General features: G+C 47.2%; 1 protein-coding gene and 2 long non-coding RNA genes across 5 annotated transcripts in view; 1 reads left to right on the top strand and 2 right to left on the bottom strand.

Moving 5' to 3' along the window:
• Positions 1-682: 682 nt before the first annotated feature.
• The window catches only part of LOC118395533 (palmitoyltransferase ZDHHC5-A-like), a 43,134-nt gene continuing 20,472 nt past the window's right edge, over positions 683-23,344 (bottom strand). Inside the window, 11 exon segments of the mRNA XM_052464601.1 lie at positions 683-3,005; positions 3,868-4,853; positions 9,919-10,031; positions 10,290-10,410; positions 10,657-10,783; positions 11,433-11,524; positions 16,037-16,059; positions 16,062-16,138; positions 17,147-17,319; positions 18,282-18,439; positions 20,112-20,233. Coding sequence (XP_052320561.1) covers positions 2,777-3,005; positions 3,868-4,853; positions 9,919-10,031; positions 10,290-10,410; positions 10,657-10,783; positions 11,433-11,524; positions 16,037-16,059; positions 16,062-16,138; positions 17,147-17,319; positions 18,282-18,439; positions 20,112-20,233 — 2,221 coding nt within the window. The 3' untranslated portion in view covers positions 683-2,776.
• On the bottom strand, positions 11,555-15,855 carry LOC127907930 (uncharacterized). 3 transcript variants are annotated; one of them, XR_008065577.1, is made up of 7 exons: positions 15,822-15,855; positions 15,230-15,579; positions 14,939-15,071; positions 14,766-14,855; positions 14,582-14,671; positions 14,101-14,538; positions 11,555-14,052 (listed from the first exon to the last, which is right to left on the bottom strand). It is a non-coding gene; the product is annotated as an uncharacterized LOC127907930 (long non-coding RNA). The 3 variants fall into 3 exon arrangements; XR_008065575.1 differs by lacking the exons at positions 14,766-14,855; positions 15,230-15,579; positions 15,822-15,855 and having other exon boundaries at positions 14,101-14,671; positions 15,027-15,173; XR_008065576.1 differs by lacking the exons at positions 14,766-14,855; positions 15,230-15,579; positions 15,822-15,855 and having other exon boundaries at positions 14,101-14,626; positions 15,027-15,173.
• On the top strand, positions 17,557-18,296 carry LOC127907931 (uncharacterized). Its single transcript, XR_008065578.1, has 3 exons — positions 17,557-17,685; positions 18,101-18,141; positions 18,183-18,296. It is a non-coding gene; the product is annotated as an uncharacterized LOC127907931 (long non-coding RNA).

Genomic DNA, 23,344 nt, shown 5'->3' with positions numbered 1-23,344 from the left:
CCGTTACACTATTATAAACTGGTTACCAATGTCATTAGAGCAGTAAAAAATAATTGATATACCACTGCCGTCAGCAAATCAGCATTCAGGGCTCATCCCACCAGGTTTACAATTAAAGATAAATGGGAATTTAAGCATTTTTAGCAACATGTTTTGGTGGCATAACGTTAAAAATAAAAAAAATACTGCATAGTTTCCTATGAACACGAAGCGAGGCGGCCATCTTTGTCGGCGCCGGATGTTGAACCTACATTTTGGCACCGCCTTCTGGTAGTGACGGCGTTTAAGAGTTATGGAGGGAGGCGAGACATGAAGCCCCCCCCCCAATCAGTAGGAGTTTCCTCCCTACATATGAACCTGAGAACTACTTATAGGCACCCCACAATGATTCTCTGGCCCCTCTGGAAGATATTCTGTTAAGTTGCATGAAAATCTACTGGAACTGGATCATAACTTTTAATTGCCAATGTGGAATCCTTTGGTCCAACTTAAAAGTTCTACTCTGAATGTGTAGTAAGTATGGGATAGACTATGTTCTGCCCTTTCTCATGTGTTGCATTGGCAGACCTCAACTGCAAACAAAAAGAACACTGCCTTTGGTTTTAAATACTTTATTACCAATGCTCAAACACACACGCACATACACACATGCACACGCCCACACACATACAGAGCTATACAGTGCTTTTTCAATTTTATTTATTTCAAAACACCCAAGTCCAGGGCCTGTACTTGTCTAAACATCATCTGTAAGGGCATTGGCTGTTCCTGATGGCAGTCAAACATATTGGGCGACGTGCTTTTTTTTGTCCTAGACCATTTTGTTTCATTCTACGCTCCTGACTGGTCAAACAAGCTGTCTGTCTAAAGCAATGCCCTGTAAATTGTCTTAAAATCTTGCAAAAAAAAAAAAGAAAAGTACAAATTAAATATAAAAAAGGATGTTACTGACTTTCAGCTGCTCATCATTGGTTTAAACCATTAACGAATAAAAGAGTAGGTTGATATGAATCTCTTGCTCTCTCTGGATTGGTCGCGCCAAAGCATGTGATCCTCGCTAGTTTCTCAATAGGTCAGCTAGTGGACTGCAACCAGAGATGTCAGTATCCGGACCAATAAAACAAAACATTGGGTGTGTGTTATGGCATTCTATTCCCTACATAGTGCACTGCTTTTGACCAGAGTCTTTTAGGCCCTGGTCAAAAAGTAGTGCACTATATAGTGAATAGGGTTCCATTTCAGACACACCCATTACAAAGCTCAGAAGTAAACAATCAGAAAGTACAGCAGGGTATTTCTGAAATATGCCCCAAGAGAAGTCGAGTGGTTACTGTGTATCAAAGGACTTTAAAAATGCTACATCGCCTTCTTTTATCAAATACATTGTTTCCCATTGGCTGAACTATATCATTGTCCAGCTCCTCTCTTTGGCTGAATACTCAAAACTCAGCCTCTGATTGGCTGGTGCAGCCATCAATCCAAATTAGCCGCATTCCAGTGCTCGTCGGAACTAGGAAACTGACATTTTCAACTTGCTAACTGGTTGAACGTGGCACGTGTTTAACTAAAACCAGTTAATAAGTCAGAAATGTCCCAAGTTCCGACAAGCACTTGATCGCGGCAACATTTTCTTTCCTGTTTGGTTATAATTCTGACATTAACTCAAACCAGAAAAACCCTATATCAGCCCGTAAAAAAAAAAAAATCTTATCAACAGCTATATATAAATTCATATAAAATAACATTTTGAAATTAAATAAGTAAAATAAAAAAAACACCTTGATTATCAAGGCCGTTGCTCCAAAGTTTGTTTAGAAAAGGCTGCTCCATCTTTAGTACAGACCCGATGATTGTGTCACTGGTCGAGTTTCTTATTTTTTATCATTCCATTGGTCCTTAAGTGAAATCTCCGCCCACCCGGGGAACCAGGCCAGGCCAAAAACTAACTCCACCAATGATCCTGCTGTCTACTACAGTTTAGCATCTCCATTTCTGATTGGTCGCGAGAGAATGGCAGCGTGATCACTAGCCAATCACAGTGGCCCATAGTGGCCGGTGCATGCCACAGTCACCTTTAAATGCCACTGATTGGAGGAAATCACCATCAATTCCAAACCATATAATTCTGTACAGAGAATGAATCATTACATATTTATGAATGAAAGAACATTTGTTTTTCTCTTTAAAATATTGGCTGTTTTTACAAGCAGCCCAATCCAGATGTATTTTTCCCAATCAGATCAGATCCTTTTACTTTCTAAGAGCTGATCTGATTGGTCAAAAAAATATCAGAATTGAGCTGCCTGTGTATACGCAGCCATGTTGATCTTCCTTGTTTTATCCAATAAAGGCAAACCCAGTTGTAACTGTCAGTCAATCATTCCCACAGAGTTCAATCTGCCCAGAAATTGGTGGATTGTCAAAGAGTCCTGCCTCTTATGATTGGCTCGCTGGGCCCGTAAGCCCACCATGTCATAATGGTGTGTTGTGTTCTTGAATGTGATTGGTTAAACAACTTCCTCCCGAATAGTTCTGTAGTTCCTTGACTGGAGGTCTCTGAATGAGAGAGGAAGTCCGGAGTCCATCGCATTTGGAAGAAGAGCAAGAAAAGTCTGTCGTTTCACTCTTCCTCATCACCCAACTTTTAAAACGTCTGTGTATTAAAAGCTTTCCTCTCCTGAAGGGTCCGAGAGGCAGAAATATCATCAGTCAATCTCTGACCCCTCCTTCACCTTCAACGCCTGACGCCATTAGTCAGAGTAGCCACCCGCCAAACTCAGACTGAAATCTCATAGGTGGTCCCGCCGACGCCAGTCACTTTCTTCACCCCGCCCCCCGGCTTGTGGGCGGGGCTCTGGGTGTTTCCAGGGCTGGGATAGGCCTGTCCGGGGCGAGTGGACATGCTGATTGGGTGAGAGGGGGAGGAAGGGGTGGAGCCTGAGGAGGAAATGGAGGACCTGGGCTGCCCGTTCGTCCGGCTGAGCAACTTCATCTGAATCTCGTCCCTGGATAGAGAGAACGAGAGAGGGAGGGAAAGAAGGATGAGTTAAGAAATTGGAGATCGAAGAGCGCACACTCGGCGTATATACTAAATGGCACCCTATCCCCTCTATAGTGTACTACTTTTCACCAGGGCCCAAAAGAGCTCGTATTCACTTTAGGGAATAGTGTGCCTTTGTGGAAGCATTCATAATCAATCGATGGGATATATCACGCAGGGGTGACCAAGGGCTGTTACATACAGATATCTTCTACTGTAATCCTATAGTCAAACAGAGGGACGTCATGCTGGATAACGGTGACACACACAGAGGGCAACAGGATAAAACACATCCACATCGATAACACAACCATGGTTAATGGTGGACAAAATGCATTTTGAGATGGTCAACAGTAGTACACTACATAGGGAACGGCATGCCATTACATAATGTATTGTGATGTCTCATAACACAGACCTACACGTACAGTAACAACACCATCACATAGTGAAGGGAACCAGGACAGGCGACAGAGAGACAGTTCGGGACAGAGAAAGGCTGAATGGAACAACTACAGCAGCCGAAAACAGACAACGGGTACGTACCAAATGGCACCCCATTCCCTATACCGTGCGCTAGTTTTCACCAGAGCAGTGGTCAACAGTAGGGCACTCTAGAGGGAAAAGGGTGACAGTCGGGGCTGAACCAACAGAAGCAGTGATGAGGAGAAGCACCGACTCTACAGACGAGTGGAACACACACAACGGGGGGGGAGGAGGTAAAGGAACTCACAGGAGCCTGGGAGGAGGAGGAAGAAGAAGAGGAGGAAGAGAAGGAGGAGGCAGCGGGCTGCAGTCAGTCGGTAAAGAGCAGAGCCGTTACTCACTTAGGTGCATGGATCCCCCCTCCCGCCCCTCCCCCTCCGGCCGAGGCCGACGCCTTGCGCACCATCCGGTACTGCATCTCCGCCGCCGCCGCCGAAGAGTACGACAGAGACTTCCCCAGCGGCGGGGGGTGGGGGGAGCGCGGGGGGTGCGTGGAGGGGGCCAGGGGGGTGTCCGTGGACCGGGTGCGGTACGGGTAGTGGTGGGGGGCGGCAGAGTCGGACAGGAGCGGGGGCCGGGAGAAGCGGGGGGGTCTGGAGCTGTGGCTGCTGTGGTGGTGGTGGTGGTGGTGATGGTGGTGGTGTGGGTGTGGGGGCTGGGGGGCCGCGGAGGAGGGAGGGGGCTGAGAGTGGTGGGAATGGGGATGCGATTCCTGGAGATAGTGGGCGCGGTGTGGGGAGGAGAGGAGGGCTACGGAGGAGGCGGAGGGCTGGTGGAGCTCTGCGTCTCTCTGCTGGCTGAGCTGGGCCGACAGGTAGGGGGAGGAGTACCCCAGGATGGGGGGTGGTGCCGGGGTACGGTGGTGCCCGGGCGACATGTCGGGTGCGGCCGACTCAAAGTCGGGGCTCTCGGAGGGCGTGAGCAGGCTGTCGTACGATAGGCTGCCATTGCGCGGAGGAGGCGTCTGATTGGCCAGGCTTTTGTAGCTCGTGGAGGTCGTTGCCTCGGAGACATGCGTCGCGTTGTGGGCGGAGCCAGAACGCACGCTGGAAGAATGGGAAGCACCTCCCCCTCCACCGGAGGATAGAACCGTTGGGTCTGAAAAGGAGGGGTAGGAACGTCCCCCTAGAGAGTAACCGGGGATACCGCCACCCCCTGACCCTGGTGCCCCCCCTCCTCCAGGTCTGTCTCCACCTCCTCCCAATCCTCCTCCCCCTCTCTCCCCTGGGGCCTCTCTCCCATCCAGGCTGGGTTCAGAGCGGAAGCCAGGCTGCTGGCTGGACTGGAGCAGAGAAGACGACTCCTTTAGACTGTCCCCTCGACTCATCTGGTGGGGGGAGAGAGAGAGAGAGGGTGGGGTAGAGAGAGAGAGAGGGTGGGGTAGAGAGAGAGAGAGGGTGGGGTAGAGAGAGAGAGAGAGAGGGTGGGGTAGAGAGAGAGAGAGGGTGGGGTAGAGAGAGAGAGAGAGAGAGGGTGGGGTAGAGAGAGAGGGTGGGGTAGAGGGAGAGGGTGGGTAGGGTAGAGAGAGAGAGAGGGTGGGGTAGAGAGAGAGAGAGAGAGAGAGAGAGGGAGAGAGAGAGGGTGGGGGAGAGAGAGAGAGAGGGTGGGGTAGAGGGAGAGAGAGGGGTGGGGTAGAGGGAGAGAGAGGGAGAGGGTGGGGTAGAGAGAGAGAGAGGGTGGGGTAGAGGGAGAGAGAGGGTGGGTAGGGTAGAGAGAGAGAGAGAGGGTGGGGTAGAGAGAGAGAGAGGGTGGGGTAGAGAGAGAGAGAGGGTGGGGTAGAGAGAGAGAGAGGGTGGGGTAGAGGGGAGAGAGAGAGAGAGGGTGGGGTAGAGAGAGAGAGAGAGAGAGAGAGAGAGAGAGGGTGGGGGGTAGAGAGAGAGAGAGGGTGGGGTAGAGAGAGAGAGAGGGTGGGGTAGAGAGAGAGAGGGTGGGGTAGAGAGAGAGAGGGTGGGGTAGAGAGAGAGAGGGTGGGGTAGAGAGAGAGAGGGGGGGGGAGAGAGAGAGAGAGGGTGGGGTAGAGAGAGAGAGAGGGTGGGGTAGAGAGAGAGAGAGGGTGGGGTAGAGAGAGAGAGGGTGGGGTAGAGAGAGAGAGGGTGGGGTAGAGAGAGAGAGGGTGGGGTAGAGAGAGAGAGGGTGGGGTAGAGAGAGAGAGAGGGTGGGGTAGAGAGAGAGAGAGGGTGGGGTAGAGAGAGAGGGTGGGGTAGAGAGAGAGAGAGGGTGGGTAGGGTAGGGTAGAGAGAGAGAGAGGGTGGGTAGGGTAGAGAGAGAGAGGGTGGGGTAGAGGGAGAGAGAGAGAGAGAGAGGGTGGGTAGGGTAGAGAGAGAGAGGGTGGGGGAGAGGGAGAGAGAGAGAGAGGGTGGGTAGGGGAGAGAGAGAGAGAGGGTGGGGTAGAGAGAGAGGGAGGGGTAGAGAGAGAGAGGGTGGGGTAGAGAGAGAGAGAGGGTGGGGTAGAGAGAGAGAGAGGGTGGGGTAGAGAGAGAGAGGGTGGGGTAGAGAGAGAGAGGGTGGGGTAGAGGGAGAGAGAGAGAGAGAGAGCGAGAGAAAAAGAAAAGAGCCAGAGGTAGAGAAAGAAAGAGGGAGAGAAGATAAAGTCATGTTAACTCTAACCTGGAATGAGAATTGGATGTCCAAATGTACAGACAAAGCACTAGACCAGCACCACTAAAACCACAGTGTGAAGAACAAGGCGAGACATAGGGGAAGGGAACAACTCTCAGGCCAGATGCATGTGCTTCACTATACACAAGGGGTCTGCTGCAGGGGGAAGAATATACAGGCCTACAACTTTTGCAATGCCCACATGGCTTCTGTAGCAGTATGTTATCTTTACAACACACAGGACAGAAGAGTCCCGCACCTTAAATTTAAAAAATAAACACACACACAGTATATATAGCCAGATGGCTGTGGGATAGGGGGGGGGGGCAACATGTGTGCCCAGTGAAACAATAAGCTTGTGTCTCAAAATGGCACCCTAGTACGCATTTAGTGCACTACTTTTGGACCCACGGGGCTCTATATAGGGAATAGAGTGCCATTTGGGACTCAGCATGAGAGTTAATGAAATGGATGTTGTTTGGGCAAACAGATAACACAGTTATAGAGCAAAACAACCATCTTCTCTCCCTGCTCCTGAGAGAGCTCTTCTAACACATGGCCCGTGTCCCAAATGGCACCCTATTCCCTATATGGTGCACTGCTTTTGACCAGAGCCATATTGGGACCTGATCAAAAGTAGTGCACTATATAAAAGGCAGGGATGGGCAACTTTGATGGGGGAGGGGGCCACAAGAAAATCTGAACTCATCACGAGGGCTCGCGGGTCTGCGTATCCCCCCACGTTGCGAGCAAAACATTTTAGTAGACCCCCCCCTTGAGTTTTAAAGGAGGCTGGTGGTAAAGGAGGCTGGTGCAGAATCAGTGGAACGGGATCAAATACATGGTTTCCATGGTGTCCATGTGGTTGATGCCATCCCGTTTGCTCCGTTCCAGCCATTATTGGGAGCCGTCCTCCCCTCAGCAGCCTCCACTGAATTCTACTTATTTTGCCATGGGGCAGAGAGAGGTTTTTGCAATTTTAAATATGATATCTGAGTAACAAATAGCAATGGGACCCCCCGGTCGGTAATTCGACTATGATAACAAGTTTAGATACCTGGCCGCATGACTAACGTAGCAATCTAAAACATTTCTGTTGGGCTAATTGACTGACTCTGGGACCGACTTTAACAAGACAAACTGATGATGCACAGCCACATTTAGAAACTACACCTTGTGCATTCTAAACTCAGCAAAAAAAAGAAACGTCCCTTTTTCAGGACGCTATCGTAAAAATCCAAATAACTTCACAGATCTTCATTGTAAAGGATTTAAACACCATTTCCCATACTTGTTCAATGAACCACAAACAAATAATGAACATACACCTGTGGAACAGTCGTTAAGACACCAACAGTTTACAGACGGCAATTAATGTCACAGTTATGAAAACTTAGGACACTAAAGTGGCCTTTCTACTGACTCTGAAAAACACCAAAAGAAAGATGCCCAGGGTCCCTGCTCATCTGCGTGAATGTGCCTGAGGCATGCTGCAAGGAGGCATGAGGACTGCAGATGTGGCCTGGCCAATAAATTGAAATGTCCGTACTGTGAGACGCCTAAGACAGCGCAACAGGGAGACAGGACGGACAGCTGATCTTCCTCGCAGTGGCAGACCACGCGTAACAACACCTGTACAGGATTGCAGGTGTTGTACAGGATGGCAACAACAACTGCCCGAGTTACACAAGGAACACACAATCCCTCCATCAGTGCTCAGACTGTCTGCAATAGGCTGAGAGAGGCTGGACTGAGGGCTTGCCTGTTGTAAGACAGGTCCTCACCAGACATCACCGGCAACACTGTCACCTATGGGCACAAACCCACCGCTGGACCAGACAGGACTGGCAAATAGTGCTCTTCACTGACGAGTTGCGGTTTTGTCTCACCAGGGGGTGATGGTCGGATTTGCGTTTATCGTCGAAGGAATGAGCATTACACCGAGGCCCGTACTCTGGAGCGGGATTGATTTGGAGGGTCCGTCATGGTCTGGGGCGGTGTGTCACAGCATCATCGGACTGAGCTTGTTGTCATTGCAGGCAATCTCAACGCTGGGCGTTACAGGGAAGACATCCTCCTCCCTCATGTGGTACCATTCCTGCAGGCTCATCCTGACATGACACTCCAGCATGACAATGCCACCAGCCGTACTGTTAGTTTTGTGCGTGATTTCCTGCAAGACAGGAATGTCAGTGTTCTGCCATGGCCAGCGAAGAGCCCGGATCTCAATCCCATTGAGCACGTCTGGGACCTGTTGGATCGGAGGGTGAGGGCTAGGGCCATTCCCGCCAGAAATGTCTGGGAACTTGCAGGTGGAAGAGTGGGGTAACATCTCACAGCAAGAACTGGCAAATCTGGTGCAGTCCATGAGGAGGAGACGCACTCTAGTACTTAATGCAGCTGGTGGCCACACCAGATACTGGCTGTTACTTTTGATTTTGACCCCCCCCTTTGTTCAGGGACATATTATTCCATTTCTGTTAGTCACATGTCTGTGGAACTTGTTCAGTTTATGTCTCAGGTGTTGAAGCTTATGTTCATACAAATATTTACACATTAAGTTTGCTGTAAATAAACACAGTTTACAATGAGAGGACGTTTCTTTTTTTTGCTGAGTTTACTATTCTAACTCTCAACAGTAAGTTGAGACCCAGACAGAGTTATTTATTTTATTGTTCCCTTCAAAAAGGCCTGCGGCTGCCAGTTGCTCTTTCCCGTTATAGGGGATAGGGTGCCATTTTTTGACACAAGCACAGTTTTGGTTGTATTGAGCCCAAAGGAGGCTCGTGCGGCCCTGTCTGTTCGACTGTGCACCTTGATGCACTCTTGTGGAGAAAACATCAAACAGCAGCTGGGCCATTGACGGTCCACTGTGTGATTCCAGAATTGATTTAAGTGAATTATGATATAGGAAGCATACCGTACATGTAAAATAGGTCCAAAATTTGTTTTATAATATGTTAATTAACTTCCACAAAACCTTTCTACAACAAGAAATTGCTAGGGGAGAATATTTTACACAACACTGTGGGGAAAGCGTTCGGCTAAAAGACGACACACAAGGTTGGGTAACAAGAAAAAAAGCACAGACACTCAAACTAAAGAAAATAAAGAAAAATAGTCCAACATTCACTTACTGATACTGTTCAACTGAAAGCCACTGAATAACCAATCAAAAGGCAGGAAAAGAAGCCACGAGTAAAAACAGAGATGCATTAACAAATCATAACAAATCAAACGATTAAGGACAGACAGGCAAGCAGCCAACGGAGATGTAAAATATCAAACTGAGTCAGAGAGAACAATGTGTGTGCCACCGAAGTAGTGTGATATGCATCCTACCTCGCACAGCATTTACACAGTCTTTCACACAGAGACACACAGTCTTTCACACAGAGACACACAGTCTTTCACACAGAGACACACAGTCTTTCACACAGAGACACACAGTCTTTCACACAGAGACACACAGTCTTTCACACAGAGACACACAGTCTTTCACACAGAGACACACAGTCTTTCACACAGAGACACACAGTCTTTCACACAGAGACACACAGTCTTTCACACAGAGACACACAGTCTTTCACACAGAGACACACAGTCTTTCACACAGAGACACACAGTCTTTCACACAGAGACACACACAGTCTTTCACACAGAGACACACACAGTCTTTCACACAGAGACACACAGTCTTACACACAGAGACACACAGTCTTACACACAGTCTTCCACGGTCACTTTATGCGCAAGCTAGTTGGTTGGCATCAAAGACCGTGTGTGTTTGTTACCTGGTTGGCGTAGGCATGGGTAAGGGCAGTGTGGTTCTTTCCTGGACTGCTATAGGTCGGCCTGTATTTATACATGGTGGGTGTGGGCGGGGCTTTGTTCAGAAGACTACTCTCTGTGGGGGGAGAGGGACAAATACATTTACTCAGGTACATAAATGTTAAACTTTATTTTCTTTTATCAGCTAAGTTGACTGATAACACACTGATTCACAGCCACAACCTGGGTCATGTTCATTAGGCACCAAACGGAAGGAAATAAACAGGGAGGGACAACCTGACCATGTCCAACAGCAAACCGCTTCCTTACCTTTTTCCATTGCAAAACGTTTTCCTACGGTGTGTAGTAATGAGTACAACTCTGGTGAACGTACCCTCTGTGTGTTGTCCCTGGTGGCCTCTGGACAGGGCGGGGTACCTGAGCTCCGGTTTGGGAGGAGGAGGGGGCTCCGCATCGCATGACTGACTCTCCATCATCTCCAGACTACTCTTAGACTGAGAGGGAGAGAAGCAAACAGAAAATTAATAACATTAAATAGAATACATGTCAAAGTCTATACAACCCAGTGTAGTGGCAGAGTGGAAACTGGAGAGCATTAACTATACACTATTCTGAGAGCAAGAAGGAGCCATGAACATACAGATGTGTGTGTGTGTGTGTGTGTGTGTGTGTGTGTGTGTGTGTGTGTGTGTGTGTGTGTGTGTGTAAATGCGTCTACATGGGTCTTTGTCGCGTCATACCCGGTGGAGGTCTCCGTGGATACCGTTGTCGAGGACCTTGGCGGCCAGCTGGGTGTCAGTGAGCTGTGGCCGGAGGAACGGAGGCTGGACAACCACACTGTGAGGCTTCCTCTTCCTCCCCAGGTACCTGATGAAGACCAAATCAAATCGTGTTATTTAAAAGCACAAGGAGGAAGAGGAGGAGGGTGAGAAGAGGGTAGCTGATGGAGAGGGGGAGGGACAGGAGGGAGAAAGAGTAGTAAGCGAAGGAACGGATGAGGGAGAGCAAGAAGAAGATGAGGAGGATGAAGAGGACCCATTGAGTTCGAGGACTCATCTTTGGATCTGTGCCATTATGGCACCTGTGACAGCATCTCCATTTAAAAGTAGTCACTTTTCTTAATTAGTGATTTGAAAATCAGTTATTGTGGCCACTAGATGACAGTGTTCTATCTTTAACCCCATTTTCAACCAAAGGCAACCCAATTTGAAGAAAACAACGCTCTGGTCATTGGCTGATTGCTCCCAACCCATAGCAAATCCCACCCAGTTGACTACTTTAAAAAAAGGCAGAAGCCCTCAATGGAAATGTCCAGGCTAAAAACGGGTTGTATCCATCTAGAGTCCTCTATCCAGCTCTAAGAGGGCCGGCCTAGTCTCGGTCATCAATCAAACCCCTAATAATAGCACGTAGGGATGACAGCAGCTCAAAACACTGTTTGAACTGACAGTAATGCAACACTAATAACATACTGTAAAACCATAGACAATATGATGAGAGAGAAAGAGAGAGAGACCTGGGCGCTTGTGAGCTGCAGAGCACGTGAGAAACGTTCTTCCAACAGCCATTAGTGAAAGGGTTCACTCCTCCCCTAAACTTCCCCGTCACCTGGGAGAGAGAGAGAGAGAGAGAGCACAAATGGAGAAAGAAAGAGCGAGAGAGAACGATAGAGAAGATAAAGGAAAACAAATAATAGTAGGTTATTCATTCCCCTCAAGACATCCTCCATTCATCAACACAACATATTTAAAGTGAAAACATCAGACATGGAGAGTCATAAAAAAATAGGGAGATAAATGGAGGGAGGGATGAGGGAGAGGACGACAGAGGATTATTCTCTCTCCGTGATGAGATTATGACCTGTATGTTTTCATTCCGGGGAGGGATGAAGGGAGACCAGGACGAAGGGGGACTGGGAGGGGGGGGGGGTGTCACATTTTAGAGGATTATCATGGGGCTGTTGTTGAGATTAAATGTTTTGGGCCTTTAAGAACGACGTCAACACAAGCCAACGGTTTAGATCTCAGACAACAACGTCAGATAAGAAGAGGGTGTGATTGTTTGGGACGGGTTGGGCGGAGTGTTGGATCTGATGCTAGCAAGGGGTCTACATGGCTCTCCGGGGAGAAGAATGGGCAGGAATAAGGAGACAACTCCTTTTCTGTAGGCATGTCATTGCACTGCTTACGCCCGCTGTATCCTGCGTACATCACAAATAAACTTTGATTTGATTTAACGTTGAGCTCCGTCTCTGTTCTCAAGGGGTGTGCAGTATTTTAATGTGGTAAGCATCTCTCTCATTATTTACGTGATGACAGCTAATCTTTGCAATTGCAGGGCAAATTCTAGTCCAGGAGGCTGCCAGCAGTGCTTAAATGTGTAAATGGGGAGGTGCCAAAACAAAAAGTGAGCGCGGGGGGGTGACGACCTGGGGGAGCTCAGCTACCGGATCGCATGATAACGAAATAAATCTACTTAAAAAAAAAAGCATTGCATGCATATCGTCGCATTGTTGTGAAATTGTTACATTACAACACAAGCATTTCGCTACGCTCGCGATAACATCTGCGAGACACGTGTAGGTGACCAATAAAATGTGATTTGATTTGCGCAGTGGCACAGAGCAGTAGAGTAGAGGCACTTACAGAAGGTGCACCACTTTGGGGTACATTTATTTAGTAGCCTAGGGTCCGGGGAAAAATATGGCCTTTTGTAAAAACGCATTTCATGCTAATTCTACGTCATCTGACTTGACTGGAGACCGGCAGAATTTGTTTCAACTCCGCTCAAATGAAATGACAGGCTTACTTTGACACTCACAAACTGAAACTCTTATAGATCAATAAAAAACGACCTGGTCATGAATCCATCAATAGCCTAGAGGTCGAGGTGTGTGGAGACGCATATTGTTGGAGGAAATGAGCGTCCCAAAAATGCTTTCCAGTGTCACCCGATGACGCGCAGCTCGCTCGTTTTGCTTTGTAAAACAATATTTGGAAGCCGTTCAAACATTTTGTTCGCCTAGAGCAGACAGATCAATAGTATTGTCTTTTCAGCAGGAACCATTTGCTTTCCAACCCGTTTTGTCTGGCATGCTGCTCACTGACCGATTTGCGGCGCGTTCCCAACTGTAGGCTGTGTCTTGTTATTGGGATACACTCAATCCACAGCTAGGTAATTGTTTCAAAGAAGCTACTGACCCTATGTGGCTCAATTCTAGGCCTAATCATGATGTAGTAGGTAGGCTATACTGAATTATTTCATTGATTTTGGACAGACAGCAGTAACACTAACTTTGGCTAATGTATTTCAATCTATGAAGGGTGTTGCAGCTCCTCCAGAACTCTTTGCTATGGTTCTATAAATAAATGATGAAGTGCAACTCTGGAGGGATGAGAGTTGCAGGCTCACGTCTAGCAGAGCAGAGAGAGATGCTGGAAAGGGAATGTCATTCTAGTTCTTGTGAGAGTTACAAGCGTGCTACTCATACAGCCACGGCCACGCGGGTTACAGGAGGACAATTCACCAAGAGGCAACTCGAAATGACACTTTGGCCGCTTTTATTCACATTTTTACATTGAAAAAAGTGACATTTATTTTTTTGAGCCACAAAGAGATATCGGATCCGGCCAAATAGGTTCCCGGACCGAAACAGTCCAAAACAGACAGGTGTCGGATCCCGTTTCCCGGCAGGAACCCGGCTCAAATTAAGCACTGGCTGCCAGCTTTTGTTCCAGCATCTTGCCCATTAGGACATTTCTGACAGAGGTAAAATCACTTTGAAAACTACAGTAGTACCTATTAGTTGGTGGTTCATTCCCGGTGTGTGTGTGTTGTACCTATTAGTTGGTGGTTCATTCCTGGTGTGTGTGTGTTGTACCTATTAGTTGGTGGTTCATTCCTGGTGTGTGTGTGTTGTACCTATTAGTTGGTGGTTCATTCCTGGTGTGTGTGTGTGTTGTACCTATTAGTTGGTGGTTCATTCCTGGTGTGTGTGTGTGTGTTGTACCTATTAGTTGGTGGTTCATTCCTGGTGTGTGTGTGTGTTGTACCTATTAGTTGGTGGTTCATTCCTGGTGTGTGTGTGTGTTGTACCTATTAGTTGGTGGTTCATTCCTGGTGTGTGTGTGTTGTACCTATTAGTTGGTGGTTCATTCCTGGTGGTGTGTGTGTGTGTGTTGTACCTATTAGTTGGTGGTTCATTCCTGGTGTGTGTGTGTGTGTTGTACCTATTAGTTGGTGGTTCATTTCCGGTGTGTGTGTGTGTTGTACCTATTAGTTGGTGGTTCATTCCTGGTGTGTGTGTGTTGTACCTATTAGTTGGTGGTTCATTCCTGGTGTGTGTGTGTTGTACCTATTAGTTGGTGGTTCATTCCTGGTGTGTGTGTGTGTGTGTGTTGTACCTATTAGTTGGTGGTTCATTCCTAGTGTGTGTGTGTGTTGTACCTATTAGTTGGTGGTTCATTTCTGGTGTGTGTGTGTGTGTTGTACCTATTAGTTGGTGGTTCATTCCTGGTGTGTGTGTGTGTTGTACCTATTAGTTGGTGGTTCATTCCCGGTGTGTGTGTGTGTGTTGTACCTATTAGTTGGTGGTTCATTCCTGGTGTGTGTGTGTGTTGTACCTATTAGTTGGTGGTTCATTCCTGGTGTGTGTGTGTGTTGTACCTATTAGTTGGTGGTTCATTCCTGGTGTGTGTGTGTGTGTTGTACCTATTAGTTGGTGGTTCATTCCTGGTGTGTGTGTGTGTGTTGTACCTATTAGTTGGTGGTTCATTCCTGGTGTGTGTGTGTGTGTGTTGTACCTATTAGTTGGTGGTTCATTCCTAGTTGTGGTGTGTGTGTGTTGTACCTATTAGTTGGTGGTTCATTCCTGGTGTGTGTGTGTGTGTTGTACCTATTAGTTGGTGGTTCATTCCTGGTGTGTGTGTGTGTGTTGTACCTATTAGTTGGTGGTTCATTCCTGTGTGTGTGTGTGTGTTGTACCTATTAGTTGGTGGTTCATTCCTGGTGTGTGTGTTGTACCTATTAGTTGGTGGTTCATTCCTGGTGTGTGTGTGTTGTACCTATTAGTTGGTGGTTCATTCCTGGTGTGTGTGTGTGTGTGTTGTACCTGTTAGTTGGTGGTTCATTCCTGGTGTGTGTGTGTGTGTTGTACCTGTTAGTTGGTGGTTCATTCCTGGTGGTGTGTGTGTGTGTGTTGTACATGTTAGTTGGTGGTTCATTCCTGGTGTGTGTGTGTGTGTGTGTGTGTGTGTGTGTGTGTGTGTGTGTGTGTGTTGTGGTGTGTGTTGTGTGTGTGTGTGTGTGTTGTACCTGTTAGTTGGTGGTTCATTCCTGGTGTGTGTGTGTGTGTGTGTGTGTGTTGTACATGTTAGTTGGTGGTTCATTCCTGTGTGTGTGTTGTGTGGTCCTTCTGTAGCTCAGTTGGTAGAGCATGGCGCTTGTAACGCCAGGGTAGTGGGTTCGATTCCCGGGACCACCCATACGTAGAATGTATGCACACATTGTAGAATGTATGCACACGACTGTAAGTCGCTTTGGATAAAAGCGTCTGCTAAATGGCATATATTATTATTATATTACATGTTAGTTGGTGGTTCATTCCTGGTGTGTGTGTGTGTGTTGTACATGTTAGTTGGTGGTTCATTCCTGGTGTGTTGTACCTGTTAGTTGGTGGTTCATTCCTGGTGTGTGTGTGTGTGTGTTGTACCTGTTAGTTGGTGGTTCATTCCTGGTGTGTGTGTGTGTTGTACCTGTTAGTTGGTGGTTCATTCCTGGTGTGTGTGTGTGTACCTGTGTGTGTGTGGTTACCTGTTAGTTGGTGGTTCATTCCTGGTGTGTGTGGTGTGTGTGTGTGTGTGTGTGTGTGTGTGTGTGTGTGTGTGTGTGTGTGTGTGTGTTGTACATGTTAGTTGGTGGTTCATTCCTGGTGTGTGTGTTGTACCTGTTAGTTGGTGGTTCATTCCTGGTGTGTGTGTGTTGTACCTGTTAGTTGGTGGTTCATTCCTGGTGTGTGTGTGTGTGTGTGTGTGTGTGTGTGTGTGTGTGTGTGTGTGTGTGTGTGTGTGTGTGTGTGTGTGTGTGTGTGTGTGTGTGTGTGTGTGTGTGTGTGTGTGGTACCTGTTCGTTGGTGGTCCGTCCCGGGCCACCAGTACCATGTGGAAGCCAGTGAGACCAGCCACCGGGATGAAGAAGAGACCAGCCACACACATCACTGCCATACTGAGAGACCAGCGGTTGAGGAGAGAACAGAGACACCAACTAACACACTCTTAGGGGCTGTGTGCCAAATGGCACCCTATTCCTTACATAGTGCACCAGGCTAACACTTCCCAAATGTGTTGAAAATTAAACACCTATAAAAGCACGCTGTCCGACAGATGGAAACACAGTCATCTACCGCCCCAAAACACACACGAACCAACCTACACATCCAACCACACCCTCTCGCAACAAAACACACACACACACACACACACACACACACACGAACCAACCTACACATCCAACCACACCCTCTGGCAACAAACACACACACACACGAACCAACCTACACATCCAACCACACCCTCTCGCAACAAAACACACACACACGAACCAACCTACACATCCAACCACACCCTCTCGCAACAAAACACACACACACGAACCAACCTACACATCCAACCACACCCTCTCGCAACAAAACACACACACACGAACCAACCTACACATCCAACCACACCCTCTCGCAACAAAACACACACACACGAACCAACCTACACATCCAACCACACCCTCTCGCAACAAAACACACACACACGAACCAACCTACACATCCAACCACACCCTCTCGCAACAAAACACACACACACGAACCAATCTATACATCCAACCACACCCTCTCGCAACAAAACACACACACACGAACCAACCTACACATCCAACCACACCCTCTCGCAACAAAACACACGAACCAATCTATACATCCAACCACACCCTCTCGCAACAAAACACACACACACGAACCAATCTATACATCCAACCACACCCTCTCGCAACAAAACACACACACACGAACCAATCTATACATCCAACCACACCCTCTCGCAACAAAACACACACACACGAACCAATCTATACATCCAACCACACCCTCTCGCAAAAAAACACACACGCTCACTAACCCCCCCCCCCCAAGAACCCAGACTCCTGGCTTTCAGGACATTCCAACACCTAAGTACAGGATACGTGACGGCAGAGTGGACCCTGTCCAGCTGCTGTGTGTGGTAGAGGATGTAGAGCAGGCCGAAGCCAAACACTCCCATGATGTGGACCGTCAGGGACAGCAGGAACAGGAAGAAGTAGCGGTAGTTCCTCCGTCCGATACAGTTGTTCACCCACGGGCAGTGGTGGTCAAAGTCCTGGAGAGGGAGGGACGGGGACAGGGGTAAAGGGCGAGTTAGAGCCGTTTGTACAAAGTCCAAGGGACAGTGGGAGATTTGGTGCTGGTGTATGTTTGTGTGTGACACTGACAGGAGAATTGAGCTGAGGGCTCATTCCAACAGAGGTTTGTTCAAAGGAATCTCTCCAACCCTGTCCCTGGAGAACTACCCTCCTGTAGGTTTAACTCCAACCCTGTCCCTGGAGAACTACCCTCCTGTAGGTTTAACTCCAACCCTGTCCCTGGAGAACTGCCCTCCTGTAGGTTAACTCCAACCCTGTTCCTGGAGAACTACCCTCCTGTAGGTTAACTCCAACCCTGTCCCTGGAGAACTACCCTCCTGTAGGTTAACTTCAACCCTGTTCCTGGAGAACTGCCCTCCTGTAGGTTAACTCCAACCCTGTCCCTGGAGAACTACCCTCCTGTAGGTTTAACTCCAACCCTGTTCCTGGAGAACTACCCTCCTGTAGGTTTAACTCCAACCCTGTCCCTGGAGAACTACCCTCCTGTAGGTTTAACTCCAACCCTGTCCCTGGAGAACTACCCTCCTGTGTGTTTAACTCCAACCCTGTCCCTGGAGAACTACCCTCCTGTAGGTTTAACTCCAACCCTGTCCCTGGAGAACTGCCCTCCTGTAGGTTAACTCCAACCCTGTTCCTGGAGAACTACCCTCCTGTAGGTTAACTCCAACCCTGTCCCTGGAGAACTACCCTCCTGTAGGTTAACTCCAACCCTGTCCCTGGAGAACTGCCCTCCTGTAGGTTAACTCCAACCCTGTTCCTGGAGAACTGCCCTCCTGTAGGTTAACTCCAACCCTGTCCCTGGAGAACTGCCCTCCTGTAGGTTAACTCCAACCCTGTTCCTGGAGAACTGCCCTCCTGTAGGTTAACTCCAACCCTGTTCCTGGAGAACTGCCCTGTAGGTTAATGTGTGTGTGCGTACCTCCACGCAGTTGTCACACACAGAGCAGTGTGAGCAGCGGGGAGGTCTGTAGAAGCGGCAGGTGGAACACCATTTCATCCTGACCTGGATGCCTCGGATCTCCACCGTCTTATAAAGCGGAGCGCGGAAATCATCCTCCTTGTCCTCATCCTCATCCGCTGGAGCAACCCACACACACACTGTTAGTACACTAGCATGAACATCCCCCTTACTAGATCAGCATGAACATCCCCCTTACTCGATCAGCATGAACATCCCCCTTACTCGATCAGCATGAACATCCCCCTTACTCGATCAGCATGAACATCCCCCTTACTAGATCAGCATGAACATCCCCCTTACTAGATCAGCATGAACATCCCCCTTACTAGATCAGCATGAACATCCCCCTTACTAGATCAGCATGAACATCCCCCTTACTAGATCAGCATAAACATCCCCTTACTAGATCAGCATAAACATCCCCCTTACTAGATCAGCATAAACATCCCCTTACTAGATCAGCATAAACATCCCCTTACTAGATCAGCATAAACATCCCCCTTACTAGATCAGCATAAACATCCCCCTTACTAGATCAGCATAAACATCCCCCTTACTAGATCGCATAAACATCCCCTTACTAGATCAGCATGAACATCCCCCTTACTAGATCAGCATGAACATCCCCTTACTAGATCAGCATGAACATCCCCTTACTAGATCAGCATGAACATCCCCCTTACTAGATCAGCATGAACATCCCCCTTACTAGATCAGCATAAACATCCCCCTTACTAGATCAGCATAAACATCCCCCTTACTAGATCAGCATAAACATCCCCTTACTAGATCAGCATAAACATCCCCTTACTAGATCAGCATAAACATCCCCCTTACTAGATCAGCATAAACATCCCCCTTACTAGATCAGCATAAACATCCCCCTTACTAGATCAGCATAAACATCCCCTTACTAGATCAGCATAAACATCCCCCTTACTAGATCAGCATAAACATCCCCCTTACTAGATCAGCATAAACATCCCCCTTACTAGATCAGCATAAACATCCCCCTTACTAGATCAGCATAAACATCCCCCTTACTAGATCAGCATAAACATCCCCCTTACTAGATCAGCATAAACATCCCCCTTACTAGATCAGCATAAACATCCCCCTTACTAGATCAGCATAAACATCCCCTTACTAGATCAGCATAAACATCCCCCTTACTAGATCAGCATAAACATCCCCTTACTAGATCAGCATAAACATCCCCTTACTAGATCAGCATAAACATCCCCCTTACTAGATCAGCATAAACATCCCCTTACTAGATCAGCATAAACATCCCCTTACTAGATCAGCATAAACATCCCCCTTACTAGATCAGCATAAACATCCCCCTTACTAGATCAGCATAAACATCCCCCTTACTAGATCAGCATAAACATCCCCCATACTAGATCAGCATAAACATCCCCCATACTAGATCAGCATAAACATCCCCCATACTAGATCAGCATAAACATCCCCCATACTAGATCAGCATAAACATCCCCATACTAGATCAGCATAAACACACACACACACACACACACACACACACACACACACACACACACACACACACACACACACACACACACACACACACACACACACACACACACACCCCCTTACTAGATCAGCATAAACACACACACACCCTTACTAGACCAGCATGAACACACACCCCAATACTATACTACACTGCCTTGGCAGTAGACAGTCATACAGAGAGTTTGCAGAGAGCATGAGATGGAAGAGGCTGGTGTTGTTATACATCTGTGCAACACACACACACACCTCTGGGGAAGATGCCCGGGTCCATGAAGGTGGCCATGCAGAAGTTGGCAAGGACGAACAGGAAGACGACACCGTTGTAGATCGGCACGGCAACCGAGAACTGCTCCGACAGCCATGGACACCTGAAAGGAGAGAGGGAGGGAGAAGAGGAGAGGGTTTAAAGAAGTCAGCTCAACTGCCGTTATTCATAACAAGAACCACGGCAATGCCCCCGCTGCCTCTGAACACCTCAATAAAAGGAAGGAATATCACGGTAGCGTTGTTGACAGTAAGCGCCCATCTATGCATTTCAGAGGGGTTACATTTGTCCTGCCCCATCTTTCAGCTTCGTAGCCAAGTGGCAGGGCTGCCCTTTCGGTGTGCTTTTCTGGAAATGTTTTAATGAAGGAGTGGTGTTTTTGACAGGGAGGGCAGTGGCACTACAGGACAGCTCGTCTCATTGCCATGGGAATGGGGTGACCCACATGTCGCATGGACAACGGGACAACACCCTGAGAGAGAGAGAGAGACAGAGAGAGTTCATGCTTGGTTTAGCAAAGACTGCATTTGTCTAGTGAATAAAGCACTTTCGGATTAAACCGAGTTGAGCAAATTCAGAGGGAGACGGATAGGGGGGAAAAAGAGCGAGAGGATGAGATGGATATAGAAGGACAGGGACAGAGAGAGAGAGAGAGAGAGAGAGAAGGACAGCTCTTTATTAAGGGTGACAGATGCTGGCCTATTTCCCTCTGTTCCAGCATGGTGGTGGTGGTGGTTGTTGTTGTCTGGAGTAGAGCTATGAACTGACAGGAGACGACCTCCACACACACACCCTGACGTTGATCTGCCCTGTCTATCCTACTCTGCACTACTACTGTCATACACTCAATGTGTGTGTGTGTGTGTGTGTGTGTGTGTGTGTGTGTGAGAGAGCGCTGAGGAATATGTTGAGTAGACAGAGATAGAAATGTGCTCATCTGTGGGGACACAAATGCGCACAGGAACACTACCTGATCTAACGAGCACACGAGGGGACAGCTTTATTACAGGCCATAGTGTCTCTAACTGTCTTCATCTCCCCCATAGAAACAACAGTCACAGCATCGTCAACAACAACGGAAGGGATCTGTTGCTGCTCTGTAGAAGACTGGGTCTGTACTTTGTCAATGGTAGGTTACAGGGGGGACTCTTTGGGGAGATTCACCTACTGCTCACCTCTTGGCCACAGTACAGTTGACTATATGATCACAGACATTGACACTTTCTCTCTCACGCTCATTCACTGTCAAGCCGCTAACACCTCTGTCTGATCACAGCCCAGTAAGCTGTACAACATCAGAAATTCATACAGATGGGCCCAAAACAGCACAGAATAATACCAGAAAGCAACCTGGAACCAAAACATCCAAACACTCTCAGATAACTTTCTGGACACCACATTCACTCACAGTAAAGAAGGCACCAATCTGGCAGTAAAAACATCAACTATATATATATTCAGGCAAACGGCAAAAGAAGCACAGTTGAAATGGATTAAAACATTTTTTTTTTTTAAAGATCACAGATGACAACTGGTTTGATGCAGATTGTAAAATTATTAGGAAAAAAATGTAAACACTATCTAACCAAAAGCACAGAGACCCAAATAATGGTGAATTACACCTTCATTACTGTGAGACTTTAAAACTCTATAAAACGTAACACTCAGAACCAAAAAAGCACAGTACAACAGCAAGCAGCTGACACTAATTGAGGAGTCCATAAACACAAACAACTTCTGTCAGGAATTAGCGATACAAAATGGTGACATATGGACAAACCCATTTTAAAACACTCTACAACACAGTTCAAATTGACACAAACGCAGAACAAAGCCAAATTCATGAGACGTTGAATGAAAGGACAATCAAAATCCATTGGACTCCCCAATTACTGACCAGGAGCTCTAAGAAACTTCAGGCTCTCAAATGTAAAAAAGCATGTGGACCTGATGGCATCCTAAATGAGATGCTCAAACTCACTAGTGCAAAATCATAATTGGCTGGATTAAAACTGTTTCATTTGATCCTGAGTGTAGGTTATTTTCCTGACATCTGGAATCAAGCACCCATAACCCTAATATTTAAAAAACGGAGACAAATTTGACCCTAACAATTACAGAGGAATTTGTGTGAACAGTAACCTGGGGAAGGTTTTCTGTAGTTCTAAACTTCTTTAATAAGCACAATGTCTTGAGTAAAAGCCAAATTGGATTTATACCAAAACATCGCACAACTGATCATATTTACACCCTACGCACCCTGATAGATAAACATGTCCACCAAAATAATACCAAAATATACGCTTGCTTTATCGACTTCCAAAAAGCATTTGATTCCATTTGGCATACAAGACTGTTCTACAAAGTTATTGAAAGTGGTGTAGGGGGTAAAACATATGACATAATTAAATCAATGTCTACTGGCAATACATGCAGCATTAACATTGGCAAGAAAATAACAGAATTCTTTAACCAGGGGTGGGGCCTTCGTCAGGGTTGTAATCTGAGCCCTGCACTCTTCAATATCTACAGCAACGAATTGGCCACTATTCTAGAAAAATCCTCAGCCCCTGGTGTTAGTCTCCACAATTCAGAAGTCAAAAGCCTACTCCTCGCAGATGACCTATGCCTGCTGTCACCCACAGCACATGGCCTACAGCAGAACCTGGACCTGCTAGAGCAGTACTGCCAGACCTGGGCCCTGGCAGTAAACCCCAAAAATACTAAAATAATGATTTTCCAGAGAAGATCCAGATCTCAGGAAATTAGACCAAAGTCCTCAATTGGTACAAAATATATAGAGTACTGCACACACTATAATTACTTAGGTTTAAAAATAAGCTCAACTGGACACCTTAATGAGGCAGTGAATGAACTGAGAGAGAAAGTACGCAGGGCATTCTACGCCATTAATAAGCGCATTCAAATTTAAATAACTATTAAAATTTGGCTAAAACTAATTGAATATGTCATTGAAACAATTGCACTTTATGGCAGTGAGGTGTGGGGTCCACTTGCAAAACAAGATTTCACCAAATGGGACAAACACCCCATTGAAACCCAGCATGCAGAGTTCTGTAAGATTCTCCTACATGTCCAGGGGAAAACTACAAACAATGCATGCAGGGCAGAATTAGGCCAATATCCACTAATAATAAAAACTAAAAACAGAGAAATTAAGTTTTGGAAACATCTAAAATACAGTGACCCCCTC

This window comes from Oncorhynchus keta, chromosome 16, assembly GCF_023373465.1.
Source record: "Oncorhynchus keta strain PuntledgeMale-10-30-2019 chromosome 16, Oket_V2, whole genome shotgun sequence".
In the NCBI taxonomy this organism is placed as follows: Eukaryota; Metazoa; Chordata; class Actinopteri; order Salmoniformes; family Salmonidae; genus Oncorhynchus; species Oncorhynchus keta.
The sequence above is the reverse complement of the archived record's forward strand: the minus strand, read 5'-3'. Positions and strand labels throughout refer to the sequence as shown.